General features: G+C 50.2%; 2 protein-coding genes across 3 annotated transcripts in view; both read left to right on the top strand.

The window, feature by feature from the left end:
* SNX29 (sorting nexin 29) overlaps positions 1-7950 on the top strand; it is a 593890-nt gene extending 585940 nt beyond the window's left edge. For both annotated transcript variants that reach the window (XM_034939805.3, XM_055099501.2), the window contains one exon: positions 2104-7950. In XM_034939805.3, the coding sequence (XP_034795696.1) occupies positions 2104-2230 (127 nt within the window). In that variant the 3' untranslated portion in view covers positions 2231-7950. The remainder of the gene's footprint in view (positions 1-2103) is intronic.
* LOC103784024 (uncharacterized) lies at positions 3535-7950 on the top strand. The gene is given in 6 exon segments (XM_063597951.1): positions 3535-3599; positions 3760-3805; positions 5248-5268; positions 5531-5667; positions 5948-6151; positions 6153-7950. Coding segments are annotated over 6 exon segments (759 nt in total). The 3' UTR covers positions 6439-7950.
* Positions 7951-16760: the final 8810 nt, after the last annotated feature.

Consider the following 16760-nt stretch of genomic DNA (forward strand, 5'->3'; position numbering starts at 1 on the left):
GGCACTCTCAGAGCCCGTTACCTCCAGGGCCCCTCCCCAGGCTCTGGTCATTGCAGGGCAGGGCTCATCCTGGCTGTGCTGAATGATGGTGGTGGTTGCAGGCTAAGAGTGGCTGCTCAGACCCCGGATCTGAAGAGCATGACAGGAGGGGGTTGTGAGGGCATGGCTTTAAACTGACTTTTACATCCAAGTCTTCCTGTACCAGTCCCCCTATGCTGCGAGCAAAGACCTCCTTCCAGCATCTTTGAACCATCCTCTAAGGAGCATTCGGGGATAAAGAGGCTCTTCGTAAGGGGGGTCCATCCTTTGGAGAGAGGATCATGTTTGCTTTGGGCCTGCAGCCAGACACCCACCTAAAGGAGGAAAGCACAGCACACACCAGGCTGGTTGGGCTCAGAGACGATTCAGAGCACCTCCGGCTTTGTTCAAGGTCAAATGTTTCTTTTTCATCCATGCACAGAAGGCAAAGCACAACTTGACTTACAGGAAAAGACAATCATTAAAAGGGGTCTTCATTTTGTTAGCTTATCAGGGTGTCAAACTTGAAACGAGGGATCTCACTCACACAGTGGCCATGTCCCTGGAAAGGTGCAACGCAAAGTAGATCATTGTAAAGAGATTCACTCCTGAGATACATGAAGATGCTGGGCGATTTCAGGGAACCCTGCAGGGACCCTCTAGGGGAATGATTTCTTTCTGAATGCAAGTCTCTTCTGAACTCACATGATTTGTGAAACTGGGCTTGGGTACAGCTGGGGCTGGATGTTCCTGATCTGACATTCACTTGGCATCTTTGGTCCTTTCTGAACCACAGATAGGGCGGAGCTAGCTGTGGACACAGTCCTGTCTTCCCTTGTAGGGTCCAGTGGATCCAGGACTTACATCCAGAAAGCCACAGCAGCACAGAGGTGCTCCGGACACAGGAGTGGACATCGATCCTGTTAGGTTTTTGTCTTGTTTTAAAGCATTTTATCCCAGTGAGGTATTTACTTCCTATTCAAATAGCCTATAGTAGGCAGAGTAAGAACATTCCTAGCCCCAGAATTTATGTGTCCCCTTATCTGGCAAAAGGGACTTTACAGGTATGGTTAAGGATTGGCCAGGCACAGTGGCTCACACCTGTAATCCCAGCACTTTAGGAGGCTGAGTAGGAGGATCACTTGAGACCAGCCTGGGCAAGAGCAAGACACCATCTCTACCAAAAATTACCCAGGTATGGTGGCTAGTACCTATAGTCCCAGCTGCTCAGGAGGCTGAGGTGAGAGGATCACTTGAGCCCAGGAGGTCGAGGCTGCAGCAAGCTATCATTACACGATTGCACTGTAAAACCTGGGCAAGAGTTGAGACTGTCCCCAGAAAATACAGTTTTGAAAAAATGCAACCACATCACAGGACTTCCTACTGAGCACCCTCTGCTCTCGGGGTGAAGCCTCCCAGCCTCTACCCTATCCCCTAAAAATGTGCCGAGGGCCTCCCACAACCCAGACCCGTGCCCTGGGACCCACACACACTGTGTGTTCGTGTTGCTTCAGAACCAGGATCAGTGTCCCCCTCTTAGTGTTATCTTCCACTGTTCCTGGCTCTTAAACACAATACCGTGCCGAACAACCTTTTAACTAGCCCCGGGCCTAGGGCCTGATTATTTTCTTAGGACTAATTCCACAGGAAGTCCGTCTCCTGTGTTTGCTGTACATCTTGTGTGGCTTTATGTAGTGTTCTCCAAAGTCGCCCTGGACTTAGAAGCGTACCTTTGCTGGAAAATCAAGGAAAATGTGGGGAAGAAAGCTGTGCCTAGAACATTCTTTCATAGCCTTAAAATGTAGACCAGAACGGTGGTACCATGAGCTAGCTCAGACTCACAGCCAAGCTTGGTTGGAGCCTCGGAGTGCTGTTAAAAAAAAAAAAAAAAAAAAAAATGGAAAGTTTACGTGACAATACGGGTTTCTCATTTCTTCAGCTGGCACCAGTTAGAGGCAGCTCCAATGACCGAGTCACAGTTGCCAATCAGATCCCTCCTGCCCACGCACCTGGCTCCCCTTTCTGACCTGTGGTCATTTGCTTTTCATCCCCAGACTTAACTGGATTCTCTCCCTGCTCTTTCAGCGACATCACCCCGCCCGGAGAGCCTGTGAACAACAGCCGGCCCAAAGCAGCTTCCCGCTTCCCCAAACTGTCCCGGGGTCAGCCCCGGGAGACCCGCAACGTGGAGCCCCAGAGCGGCGACCTCTGACCTCGACAGAACCCCAGCCACGGGCCCTATGCGTCGCGCCAGCTGCCTCCACCCCAGCCACTGCCGCTGGCCTGTCATCTCAGTGTGACAACCACGTCCACCTGGTGACCCTGAGAGCACACGATTCCCAACAGTTACGCAACACCCCGATTAAACTAATCAGTCTTCGAGCCGCATGGTCCCGTGACCCGAGAGAGCAAGGCAGCACCTCGCTGGAGAGACTGGGACACACAGTCCTTCTGCTTCTGGGGTCTGCCCTGGGCTGCAAGGGCTGTTCCTCCACCTTCCTGTAGTTCAGGGCTGGCAGGAGGGTGGGCACCAGGTCAGGCTGGGTGCCCCATGGTTGAGATGCAAAGGTGATCCCCTATATAGGAAGGTTCATGCAGAGCCAGCCTCTCCACTCTTTCCCACATGGGAACTAGAATGACTATGAGCCTCTCCTTTTGCTTTTTAAGGTTATTACCTGGCCTAACCTAGGGATGGCTGGCTTTGAGGGGGGAGGGGGGGGCCTGGTTCCTTTCATTGCATTTTCCACCAACAGTCATTAGACACCTGGCACTGTCACAGCTCACTTTTCCAGAGGGATATTCCTGTGGCCTTGACAAGGAGCCATTAGTGATGTGCAACTTGAGTTCAGAGAACTTCCCCTACCTCCCCCATGGCTGGCTTCACGAAGGACCAGTGCCCTCCGTAGCCTGAGGCCACCTAGGCCCTCGCCAGGCTTGGAGTGGGGGGACTCAGACATCTGGCCCAGCCATCAGCAGCAACCTAGTAACCCGGCGTCATCCAGCATGTCCAAAGTAGGATTGGCCCTACAGTCATGAGACTTGGGTCAGGGAACCACTGTAGAAGGTTCCATGGTTTTCAAACCAGGCTCCATGTCTATGAAGTTGGACCCAGTGTGGACACTGAACAGATCATGTCTCTCTCCACTAAAAACATTTTCCATCCCGTCTGCCCCCCACATTGTCCTTGATAACAGAACTCTGCATCCCCTGAGACAGAGTCCTCTGTTCCTCCCATGTCAGGGTGGCTCTCAGAGTACAGGGGCCTTGGCAGGTGGAGAGGAGGATGGGGACCAGCAGCTGGGCAGCCCCCAGGGCTCCTCCTCCAGTGAGCTCACATCAGAGCACCTCACAGGGCAAGAGCCGTCCTCAGATGCTCAGCAAAGTTGAGGCAGTTTGCATTTCTAGGGTAAACTAACTAGGAAGGATGTCGTGAAGTAAGTTTGTGTGTTCCGCCTTAATCTGAGGCAGAGACATAGCAGAACCTGAGGACAAAAGCAGGTGGAAGGTGACGGTTCGATGGCAAGCCATGGGCTTGTCCTGGAGCTGCTTCAACTCAGTGGCTTAAAATGTGAACTGCCCAGGTGAGCATGGAGCATCTCCTAGGCTCGAGGACATCTCTGAAGAATCATCTGGAAGGTTTATACTGTGCCTTCCCCTCGTAGCAACAAGGAAGATTGTTCGTGGCCTTTAAGGAAGGCTGAGATCACTCACACACAGCACCCCCCCCCACCCCCCGCCCAGAGAAACCGAGGCAGCCTACATGACTTCCAAGGGGACCTGGGGCCAGGTAAGCCCTGCCCCTGTGAGACCAAATGAGCCGGAGCATGTATGGAGGTGCGGACCCTGCAGTCAGTTTGCGAGTGTGGAGGACCGGAGACATCCTGTAAAGGCAACTTGGTCTCCCTCCCACTCACCTGCCAACATTGCTGCAATACACATGCTTTATCTGAAATTCCAGGGCCAGAGTGCACATCAGCTCACGTAACTGGCAACTCTAAATAGAGAGCCCTAACGGACTGAGGCAGGGAACGTCTAAAAGCTCAATCTGCTTTATCTCATGACCCCTCAGGTTGGGTTTATGCCACATCGGTCATTTTAAAGTAGGTGTTTGATGCCAGTTCAGAGACTGTCTCAGGAGTGCCTCCCTGGCCCAGGCACCTACCCTGGAGGTCATCTCCCTGTTCTCTGTTGGATAAAGGAACCTCCCCCTATCTGTGACATTCCTCTGGGCCCACGCTTATGACCTGCACCTTTTCTGACACCTGCCCCCGAAGCACAGGATGTGAATTGGGTCTTGCTCTCTCCAGATACCCCACCAGGAAGCACCTTGGACATTCTGCACATGTTAACAATGCAACAGAGTCCCCCATTGCTGAGAGATACTAACCCGTGAGAAACAAGTATGCTCTCAGCTGGTATTGAACAGTTGGGAGAAACTACCTCCCACTTTTATAATGCTGAATTATTCACAAAAAACCTCGTCTGCTCTCCAAAATGAGGAGAGCATGTTCCTAGGAGCCACATGGGGACCATCACCAGATGCCTGCTCCTGGTACCTCTCCCATGATCATGCACAGACTGTAGAGTCAAGTCATAATCTCTCAGATCCAGACCATCTCCTCTCATTCTCACTCAAAAAATGCTGGTGGCCGGCACATGACAGCAACTCCCCGAAGCCTTCCCTTTGGAATCCCATAGAATGTTCTGCAATGATTGGGTCCATCTTGCTGCTCAGAGGAACCACGTCCTGCTCTCTAGTGTGGTGGGATGAACTTCAGGCAACAAACAACTGGCAGGGTTCCCAGTTCTTGGAGTAATGGGGCAGAAACACCCAGGCCTAGCAGAATTGTGGCTGGAACCTGGTGCCCAAATTCCACACCCTGGAAATGTGTCATCTACCCGTCAGCCTGGATTCAATTCTGAGGGCTGGCTAAGCCACGACCTTATCCATGAGTGGCGAAGACACCCCTGAGGAAAGGATTGCTTGCACCTCACATCTGTCTTCTTCCAAGATTACTCGGAGGTTTTCAAAGTCAACATCTGAGAACAGAAGCCCCCTCCCCTACTCAGAGAGGAACGAGGGTGGCCCACCTCTCAAGGGCCTTGGATTCCTGGGACCACCCTTTGCTGGGAGGAAGAATCCACACCGAATCCTCCTCTCTTCATGGCCTGCTGTGCTGAAACAGAACACCAGGTTCCATCTTTCACATCTTTTTTTTTCTCCCCCAGATGAAAGAAGACTCAGGAACGGTAGGGCTGGGCAGAGGTGTCTCTCCTTGAGAGAGAGACAACAAAAGCTTCTAAGGGAGGGAGTTTAAAGGCTGCTAGAAACCTAGCCCAACCATCCACTCCTGATCTGAGACAGAACCTTCTCAGCCACTCTTCCTGCAATCAGTGTGAAATTCCAGCTTCTTTGATTCCCACTTAGCAGTATGCTCCAATCACGTTGCTGGCAAGGCATTTTAGAGTATGGAGCTGGGGTTCAAAGCTCCCTGCATTTCTCTACTGGCAGGCCCTGGTGGAGGAAGACACTTTCAGGGAAGAGGCTCTTACAGTCTACGGTGGTCGCCATCTTCACATCCAGTCACCAGTTGCATCTAGGGAGCTGCTGGCTATAAAAGGGATCATCCAGTGGAGTTGTAAACGAGGGTACCATCTTGCAAGATCTAGGAAGAGGAAGGGGAGGAAGGGGAGGGATGTGGACTGGGTCTGATCACAGCCCTTGGCCCTGCTTCATACTTTGGAGCTTATTAAGATCAATTTTGATAACCATGTAATTTCTTAGAACCATGGCAGGTAGTATTGTGCTTTAAAAACCAGAGGCTCCTGAAAATCGTTTACACCAGGTGGATTGATAGCATGGCTGTAGCTGATGCAACTAACAAGCACTGGGGCCAGTGATCACAATCCGGGGTTGGAAACAGGAGTGAAGCCCACCAGCCTGCCTGGTTGATGGACAGCAGGCTCTGCCTTCTGGAGGCGGCTTATATCCTAACAGCCTGAGGCAGGGCTCTGTGGCCCAGGCCAGCAGTGGCTGCCTCTCTTGGTTCTGCATGGGACATTTTGCCAACCCTGAGGACCAGTTCTTGGGGTTCCAGGCCTCGGCCTTCCTGCTCCACGTGCTCAAGCCCCCATGGGGCTGCGACACCATCTGGCTCCTCACAGGGAGGTCCAGCCATGTTCTCTGGGCTCCCAGTGAGCTCCCTCCCCTCCGTCTACCCCCAGAATCCATCCTTCATTCCTCCACCAAGCTCCTGTGTGAGCTGCAGCGCCCACACGGGGGAAGCCCTGCACTCCAGCAGCATCTTCCAGCCTTGCCACAGAACTGATGGCAAAGGAAGGGCTGGGTTTTCAGCTCCTGGGACCTGAGGAAGACCCCCACACCTCACTCCTCCTTCCCCAGTACATCAGACTGGTTAGGAGGCATCCCGGAAGGAGCAGCCTCATGCCCAGGTTTCAGCCCTAAAGGTAATGATTGTCTTGACTCTGCCTTGGCATTTCGCTCGGAATCACGGCAGACGTGGAGTGTTTCTTCAAGGCAGGCATCTGCTTATGAGCAAGGTCCATCATAAGAAACATTTTTCAAAATATTGTGCATTAATTCATTAAAGCTACTGTTAAATATTTGCTGTTTTTAGATTGGCTTCCGTGCTAATTTTGCAGTTGTAGCAAGATTGGCTTCCGTGCTAATTTTGCAGTTGTAGCACTGTATATTTTATCTCATTTCTGTGCCAAAAAAGTTCATCTTCATGTTTTTCTAATACACAATCTTGATTATGTTTCCAAAATAAAGCTTCAGCTCCTTGGTCAATAGGAGTAAGGGTGTAGCCATCCAGGGTCTCCAGGCTGTAGGCAGACCCGATCCTGCGGTTCATCCCATGGTTACTGAAATGTACCTCGATCAGTCATCTCTGGTATTCCTCACTCTAGCCATGAGCCATTGCCATCTTATGGGCCCGATTTGGGTACTCTGAATTATGTCATGGAGTAGAGAGTTACTTCTAAATCCCAGCAACCAAGTTGCGTATCCTTCCTTATAGCTAGTTTCTATAGAGAAGTGAAAAAGAAATCTGGCTTCCTTAATAAGAGAGTTGAGCCTATGACATTAAGGAGCAGCCCTGCTGGCAGAAGATTCTAGATTCACTGGTGGTTTAAGGCCCAGGGATTTAGTTCTTACTGGTGCATAACTGTTTTCCCATCCTAACCGGAAAACCACTCACCCAGGCTTCCCCCACTTTCCCCTCAAGTTTTCTCAGCTCTGCCGCTGGTCTCCATGAACGGCAAGGGGAACCACCACTCATTCACTGTCAGTGTAGGAAAGACAGAGAATGCCCTTGCAAAAATTGGGACTGAGGACAGAAGCACACACAATGGTGGATCGTACATTTGCACCCAGAGCTACTAAACGCTCAGTGACCCCAGAGACCATTAATTTCCCGGAGTGAAGGGGATGGGGGTAGAGCTAATTGGAATTTTTATTATCCAGGACTCATCCTAAGAAGAATGTTGGCCTCTCTTCATCCCTGGCTTAGCCGTCAGGTAGAACGCTTACTCACCTGACACCGACTTCTTAGAGAAGCAAGTCTTTTTTGAATGGAGGAGCGATGGTAACCCCACTAGGGGGCGCCCATGATCGGCTCCCAGTGAGCCCTCTTAGGGGTAAGCAGGCCGCATATCTAGAGTCTGATAGTCTGTGTGTACATAAGGTCTAGAAGTCTGTGGAAATGCCCTGAAACCTGTAGTATTATCTTAACTACCCTCTTATGTTAAGGTTTACATAATAGGATTTTTAAACAAATTTAATTTTTTAAGATCTCTTGTATTAAAATTTTCTTTTGGAATAAGCTGTGGAAATTTTGTTACAACCTGGTTGAGATAAACCTCTTTACAATGACAAAAATTGTGACATTTTATAAATTAGATACTTCAGTGGATGGTCTCTGTCTCAGTTCTTTTTCAACAACTGGAGATTGAGGTGAACTTAATACATGTGGATCAACTGAATTGAAATGGAACAGAATCTCATTTTGAGTTAATTATATTAGGCAGATTTGGATAAACTGGCAATGCAGCATTAAAATTTCACACAGAAAACACTCCTCATTACGGGTACCTATGTATTCACTCCTAGAAGAAACAATTATTAGGCGGCTACTGTATACCAGGTGCTTGGCATACAGCAGTAAGACAGGTAAGGTGTACTGTTGGAGTCACAGTGGACATGAAGCAGACAGATTTTTAAGAAGTCAACCATCCGGATAATTTCAGACCACAGTAAATATTGCAAAAGAGTGACAGGAATTAGAGATTCTTGGTCCCAACCAAGAATCTACGTTCAACAGCCTAGGCACTGCTGTCATTGGGGACTGGATGATTCTGTTGTGGGGGGCTGTCCCGTACATTGTAGGATGCCTCCACCTGTTAGACGCCAGGGGCACCCCTTTAGTTATAACAGACAGATGTCCAGACATGGCCAGAAGTCCCCTGGGGGGAGGGGGGGGCCAGTGGAGAGCCATGGGGCTAAGGTCAAGGGGTCCCCTTGGCTGAAGTGGCTTTTTTTTTTTTTTTTTGGAGACAGTTTTTTACTCTTGTTGCCCAGGCTGGAGTGCAAAGGTGCCATCTCCGCTCACCACAACCTCCGCCTCCCGGGTTCAAGCAATTCTCCTGCCTCAAGCCTCCTGAGTAGCTGTGATTACATGCATGGGCCAGCACTCCTGGCTAAAGTTTTATGTTTTAGTAGAGACAGGGTTTTTCCATGTTGGTTAGGCTTGTCTCGAACTCAGGCCTCAAGTGATCCACCCACCTCAGCCTCCAAAAGTGCTGGGATTACATGTGTGAGCCACCACACCTGGCTGGCTAAAGTGACTTTTAAGCTGAGACCTAAAGGATGAAAAGAAACTCTACACTGCCCCCACACCTCCCAAATAATTTACACTGGCTTAAATACTCAGACCCTGCAACAAAATAGTCAACATTTTTAACCCAGTTATGGTAACAGAGAAAAGAAAGGCTCCTGGGATGAGAATCCAGGCATAAAGTAAGTTCCCACCAGGGCCGCATGAAGGGCATTGTTGCAGGTGGCCCTTAAAGCCCGGCTGCGCAAAGGCTGCTGTGGGCTGTCACAGATGGAGGCAGTGTGTAACCATTTCTGTCTGGGGGTGGGGGTGACGTGGGCACCATGCCAGGCACCCCACAGCTGCGTTGCCATGGGCATTAAGTCAGGAGGCCGCACTTAGGGGAATGCAGAGGGACGTCAAGGCAGTCTTCAGGCTGCTGCTCCTGTCCTGCACCATCCTAAGTGACCCTCCCAATGCCACCTCCATCAGCGCTGTCCAGCTGAAATACCATGTGAACCATGTATGCCATTTAAAATTTTTCAGCCAGGTGCCGTGGCTCAGGCCTGTAATCCCAGCACTTTGGGAGGCCGAAACAGGAGGACAGCTTGAGGCCAGGTATTCAAGACCAGCCTGGGCAGCATAGCAAAACCCTGTCTCTAACAAGGTTTTTTCGTTTTGTTTTGTTTTTTTGTTTTTTTGTTTTTTCTTTTTTTTGAGACACAGTCTTGCTCTGTCGCCCAGGCTGGAGTGCAGTGGCACCAATCTCAGCTCACTGCAACCTCTGCCTTCTGGGTTCACGCCATTCTCCTGCCTCAGCCTCCCAGGTAGCTGGGACCTACAGGCAAATGCCTCCATACCTGGCTAATTTTTTCTTTCTTTTTTTTTTTTAAGTAGAGATGGGGTTCCACCATGTTAGCCAGGATGGTCTCCATTTCCTAAACCTCGTGATCCGCCCGTCTCGGCCTCACAAAGTGCTGGGATTACAGCAGTGAGCCACCGTGCCCGGCCCAGTTTGTTTTTTTTTAAATTAGCCACATATGGTAGCATGCTCCTGTCTTCCCAGCTACTCAGGAAGCCAGGACAGGTAGATCGCTTGAGCCCAAGGAGTTCAAGTCTGCAGTGAGCAGTGATCATAGCACTACATTCCAGCCTGGGCAACAAAGTGAGATCCTGTTTCACAAAAACAAATTCTAGTAGCCCCATTAAAAATATTTTTAAAACGCAGGTGATAATTGTAATAGTTTATTTCATTTAACCCAATACATCCAAGACATTGCCATTTCAACATGCAATCCTTTTGAAACTTACTGATGTATTTTCCATTTTTGGGTACTAAGTCTGCCAAACTGGTGTGTTATTTTATGCACTGCACAGCTCTGCTCAGACGAGCTGCATCTCAAGGACTCAGTGTCCTGTATGACCGGTGTCTTCCCGTATTGGGCAACAGAGCTCTGTGGACCCAACTCCCAAACCTATGTCAGCCTCATCTCTGACTGCCTAACCAACACTCCATTTGCATCACTTCACGAGCATCTCAGACCAAACTAAAAGGCATCTTTTGTTTTCTGCCCCAAAAGTGCTCCTACCCGTGACTCCCCAAGCTCAGGAAGTAGAGGTTCCATCTTAGCAGCTGTGGAGGCCACCAGTCCTTGCCTCTTCCTGTCCCCTACCTCGTAATTGACCAGGTTCCTATTTATTCACTTCCATAAGAAACAAGCACCTACTGTGTACCGGTTGCCCGGCACACGGCAGTGAGCAAGACAGGTAAGGTGCACTACTGCCCTTGGCTCCACCCCTGAAATAGATCTAGATCCGACTGCTTCCAGCACCCTCCACGCCTCACCACCACCATGGTCAAAGCTGCCATTGCCTCTCATGATGTGGGTGCCACACTGTCCTCCCCAGTCACCCCCCGTGCCATCACACTGCCATTCAGGCTCCTCTCCACGCAGCACCCACTGCGACCTTTAACATTGGTTTGGATCACTCACTCAACCACAACCCTCCGGAGGACTCCTGCCCTGCTCTGCTCCTGGTGACCTCTCCCGTGGCAGACAGTGCTTTAAAAAGTATTGGCTGGGTGCAGTGGCTCACACCTGCAATCCCAGCACTTTTGGAGGCCAAGGTGGGTTGGATCAATTGAGCCCAGGAATTTGAGACCAGCCTAGTCAACACAGTAACAATTCCATCTCTACAAAAAAACACAACCACATGTATACACACACACACACACACACACACACACACACAAGCCAGGTGTGGTTGCACATGCCTGTGTCTCAGCTCCTCAGGAGACTGAGATGGGAGGATCGCTTGAGCCTAGGAGGCAGAGGCTGCCATGAGCTGTGATCACACCACTGTATTCTAGCCTGAGCAACAAAGCAAGCCCCTGTCTCAAAACAAAACCGAACCCTAAAATGTGCTATGAAGGGGCAGGGATGTGGGGGGCTGTCATAGAAACTTGCCCGGAGAGTGGCCTCGAAGCCTGCACTAATGCCCCACATCTATAGCTGAAGATTCTGAGGATTCTTTCCAATGTGCATGTAAGTGATGGGTAATTGAGGCATCATTGTGTGTGAAGCGGGACCTCTGTGAACCTTGATGGCTGACCGACAGGCCGAGGCAGCCTGGATTCTCCACACGGACTGTTCCTCCTAGAGTCTGCATACATCTGTGACATGCCATCTGTGACAGACGCAACAATGGCCCCAAACACACCCACACCCAAATCCCCGAAACCTGTGAATGTATGACCTTACAAGGGGCGGGGGGTTGAACAGTGTCCCCCAAAACTCATGCCTGCCTAGAACTTGAGTGTGGTCTTACTTGGACACAGGGTCTTTGCAAATGTCATCAAGATGAGGTCACACTGCATTTGAGTGACTGCCAATCCAGTAACTGGTGTCCCTGCGAGGAGGGGGAAATCTGGACACAGAGGGAAAACAGCTTGTGAAGACAGGCAGGGACTGGGGTGTGGCAGCTACAACCCAAGGTGCGTCCAGGAGTGCCGGCAACCATGAAAGGCCAGGAGAGGGGCACGGGGCACCCGCCCTCAGAGGCCCCAGGAGGAGCCAGCACTGCCAACACCTGGAATTCAGACCTCTGGCCTCCAGAAGTAGAAATACATTTGTTTGTTTTGAGCCACCATCTTATGGTCACTCATGACAGCAGCTCCAGGAAGCAATACACATGGTGCAAGGGCCTTTGCAGATGGGAATAACTGGAGGATCTGGAGATGGGGAGGTGATGCCGATCATCTAAGCAGCCCAGTGGCATCAGAAGAGTCCTTGGAAGAGTCAGGAGAGGAGACGTGATGGTGGAAGGAGGGAGACAAGGGACAGTATGAGAGACTTGAAGATGCCACCCTGCTGGCTTAGAAGATGGTGGAATGGCCTTCACAGCCAGGGAATGCAGGCATCCTCGGGAAACCAGAAAAAGCAGGGAACTAATGCTTCTCCTAGATGTCACCCTTTAAGTGCCAACCCCAGGGCTAACACAGGCATCCAGTGACTCCTCAAAAGCAGCCACCAGTGGTCGCCTGAGGAAGGCAATGTGGCCAGCATCATAGCAGCAGGTGTTCCATGCCCCCTACCACCCCTGCTCCATGCCAGCCCTACACTGAGCCGTGGGATCCAGAAAGAATGAGAGAGGCCTGGGGAGGGGCAATTAGGAAAGGTGTTTCAAATACCTAGAACAAAGTGCAGTATTGGGAGACATGTGTCATCTGTGATGCTGCTGAGGGCACCTAAAGAATTTATAACAGCAAAGACAAGGAATCAAGCTAGGTTCCCATCAATGGATTGGATAAAGAAAATATGGTGCATAGAAAATGTGGTACCATGGAATACTATGCAGCCATAAAAAAAACAACCGCTTCGTGTGCAGCAACATGAACACAACTAGAGGCTGTTATCCTAAGAGAATTAATGCAGGAACAGAAAACCAAATACATGTTCTCACAAGCGGAAGCTAAACATCAAGTACACATGGACACAAAGAAGGCAACAACAGACACTGGGGCCTCCTTGTAGGTTGTAAAACCACCTATCAGGGAGTAGGCTTATTACCTGGGTGACAAAATAATCCGTACACCAAACCCCCAACACCCAATTTACCCACGTAACAAACCTGCACCTCTGAACCTAGAATTTGAAGGAAAAAAAGAATTCACAGTTTGAGGTTATCCTAAAGGATTTAGATTACATTTTCTGCAGCAAAAACAGGACATGGCCTCTCGTCCTAAAAATTATCCTGATGAATGGGTCAACAACACCGGCTCTTTCCACACAAGGGAGGAGTGCTCAGCCTTAAAAATTAAGGGAATGCTGACACATGGATAAGCCTTGAGGACTGGTATGGTTTGGCTCTGTGTGCCTACCCAAATCTCAGGTTGAATTGTAATGCCCAGTGTTGGGGGAGGGAGGTGATTGGATCATGGGAGCAGATTTCCCCCTTGCTATTCCTGCGATATCAAGAGTTCTCACGAGATCTGGTCATTTAGAAGTGTGTAGCACTTCCCGCTTTGCTGTTTCTCCCAACTCCACCATGAGGAGATGTGCCTGCTTCCCCTTCGACTTCTGCCATGATTTTAAGTTTCCTGGGGCCTTCCGGCCATGCTTCCTGTACAGCCTGCAGAACTGTGGTCAATCACATCTCTTTTCTTTATGAATTACCCAGTCTCAGGTAGTTGGGGTTTTGAGACTGAGTCTCACTGTTGCCCAGGCTGGAGTGCAGTGGCACAATCTCAGCTCACTGCAACCTCCACCTGCTGGGTTCAAACGATTCTCCTGCCTCAGCCTCCTGAGTAGCTGGGATTACAGGTGCATGCCACCATGCCCAGCTAATTTTTTGTATTTAGTAGAGACAGGGTTTCACCATGTTGGTCAAACTGCTGTGCAACTCCTGACCTCAGGTGATCCACCCACCATGGCCTCCCGAAGTGCTGAGATTACAGGTGTGGAGCCACCGTGCCCGGCCTCAGGCAGTTCTTTAGAGCAATGAGAGAACGGACTAATGCGAGGACATTATGCTGACTGAAATAAACCAGTCACAAAGAATGGGCGATTCTGTATGATTACACTTATGGCATTTCCTAGAAAAGTCAAATTCAAAGGGAGAGAAGATAGAGTGCCAGTGGCCAGGGGTTGGAGGGAAGGGAGATAAGAAGTTCGTGTTTAATGGGTGTAGTTTCTGTTTGGGAAGATGGAGTAGTTCTGGAGATGGACGACAGTGTCAGCTGCATAATGACTTCAATGTACCGAATACCACACAACAGCACCCTTACAAGATAGTTAAGATGAGAGTTTATGTTACGTGTATTTTACCACAGTGAAATCCTTAGTCATCACCCCGATTTCTCAGATGAGATTGAAGCCCAGAGGGGCAAGAAGCTTGCCCACGTGCCCACAGCTTTGATGCAGCATTACTGCCGATTCAAACCCAAGCTTTTCCATCCCAAAATCTTAGCCCTGACCACTGAGTTAAAGGGCAGCTAGGAGGATGGTGAAAGAAACATGGAATTGTTTTCCTATCCTGTGCTGTTAACTGGGTCTGACACCAGTTGGGACGGCCAACCAAGTTTGCTGGAGATTTTAAGTCAAACAAGGGTAACATTTATCACAGGCCTCTTCAGCAGCTTATGGCAAGAGGTCAACTTTTTGATCACACAGAATAGATGGGAGTTACCACCCAAGACAGGGCTGGACCACGTGACTTCTGATGTGCTGCCAGCCATGGGGAGGTCGAATAAGTACCCTGCGGAGGTGGCAGGACTCCCCCATGAAGCCAGCCCCCTGCAAACGGGGTTTCCCTCTGATGACACAGCCTGCACACTTCACAATTCCCCAGGGCCACCCTCTCAAACATTATGTTCAGACCAGAAAAATCAGATGAAAGAACGGAACCCCTTGCGAGCCCACGCATGAAAAGGCTCTGACTAGCTGGACGTGATGGCTCACACCTGTAACCCCAACACCTTTGGAAAGCAGAGGTAGGCAGATCACCTGAGGTCAGGAGTTGGAAACCAGCCTGGCCAACATGGTGAAACCCCTTGTCTACTCAAAATACAAAAGTTAGCCAGGCATGGCGTTGCACATTTGTAATCCTAGCTACTTAGGAGGCTGAGGCAGGAGAATTGCTTGAACCCAGGAGACAGAGGTTGCAGTGAGCCAAGAGCATGCCATTGTACTCCAGCCTGGGCAACAGAGACTGTCTCAAAAAACAACAGGTACTGACTGTGGCAAGGGAGTCAAGGGCATGAGGTGGGGGTCTCCTACCAAGGCCTGGCTGAGCCCCCACCTGGCTATGGGAGCTGAGCCTTGTCTATCAAGGTCTCCGGGCCTCAGTGTCTTCAATCTGGAAAATGACCTTCCTGCTGGTCATTGTATTAAATAAGTAAGATGTATAGAGTGCTCAGAACACCGTTTGTCTCTAAGCGAGCGTTTCTGAAGGGTCTTCTCACATCTGCGAACACAGCTGTTGTTCAATGCCTCACACTCTTCCCCTAGCTCATTCTTCCACTTTCTCTGCTCTGACCCCGATCCTGGTCCATGGCAAGATGCCTGGGGCACAACCAAGGAGCCAGAAACATCTCTGACAGTGAAGCCACCAGTGAGCCGCTGGCCACCTTTTCTTATTTAAAACCCTCAGTCCCACGAGGCAGGAATTCTCCACCCCCATTTTCCCCAATGGGGGAACTGAGCCTTGGAGAAGGTAAATACATAGAAACCAAACAACCCTAAAAGCAGCTGAGAGACTCAAGAACGACATGGAGAATGGCTCGAGCAGGGACGCTATCCTTCAACGCCTGTTTGTCAGATGGGACCAACAGCATCACTCACCTCATGGGGTTGTCGGGAGGAACAAATGAGGCAATGGAGCATCAAGCATACAGTAAGTGCTCAATGGATGGTCAGTCCCATCCCCTTAGTGTGGAGACTGGATACTCCCATTAAATTGTTCCACCGCAGCAGACAAAGGCCCATAGACTTATTTCAGGACACCCTGTATTGCTAATGATTATTTTTATTTATTGAGCACTTACTGTGTGTCAGATCCTGGGCTACTAAACCCTTCATGTTTACCCTTCAAAGCAGTTACAAGACTTACAGCAATGCTGGAAGGAATCTGAGGCCTAGAGAGGTGGTGAAACGTGCTCAAAACCACACAGCACTTGATAGTAGACTTAAGTGCAAGGACAGCGTGTTGTGGGGTTGGGGTTGGGGTTGGGGTTGGGGTTGGGGGGAATTGAGACTGCTGTATCCCAGCCTCACCACTGCCCCCCTAGGACACCTGACTCACTCCCCAAGGTATTATGGGCACAGAGAGATGAGCAGCTCAACCAACACATGCCTTTTCTAGGAAAAAAACTAGTTTCTTCTAATATTCATGTTATGTCGTGGACGTCCTTCTCCATGAGACGCCCACCTGCCAAGTCTGCCTGTTCCGTTTCCCGCCTTTTCTCCTAAAAGGAACAATATTACTCCGTCTTCTTGCTCTTTATGGAACCAGGAGTTCTGGGAAACAGCAAGGTGAGTCCTGTGTGCACAGGCTTTGGAATTTGTCAGTCCCCCTGCAGTGACCTGCCAAGCTGTCACCCCGGGACACAAGTGCAGCCTGCAGCTCAGGGAGGCCACCTTCTGCCTTGCAAACATCTGCATCATCACCATGGGTGACAGAGGCACTGAGTGTGGTAAAACCCAGTCACCAGAGGTTGGCAACCCTGCGTCCCTCCGCCACCCTCCTCCAACTCTGGTGAGGCTGTCTGGGTGGCAGCAGCTCTCCATGCCTTCAGCCCGGCCAGCTTGCTTCCTCAGCTCCTAGTATCCCAGAGTGACACTAAAAACCCACCCAGCTCAGTTCCTTGGTGGGCTGTATACTTGACCACACCCCGGCATCACCCAGAGG

Source organism: Pan paniscus, chromosome 18, assembly GCF_029289425.2.
Source record: "Pan paniscus chromosome 18, NHGRI_mPanPan1-v2.0_pri, whole genome shotgun sequence".
Classification (NCBI taxonomy): Eukaryota; Metazoa; Chordata; class Mammalia; order Primates; family Hominidae; genus Pan; species Pan paniscus.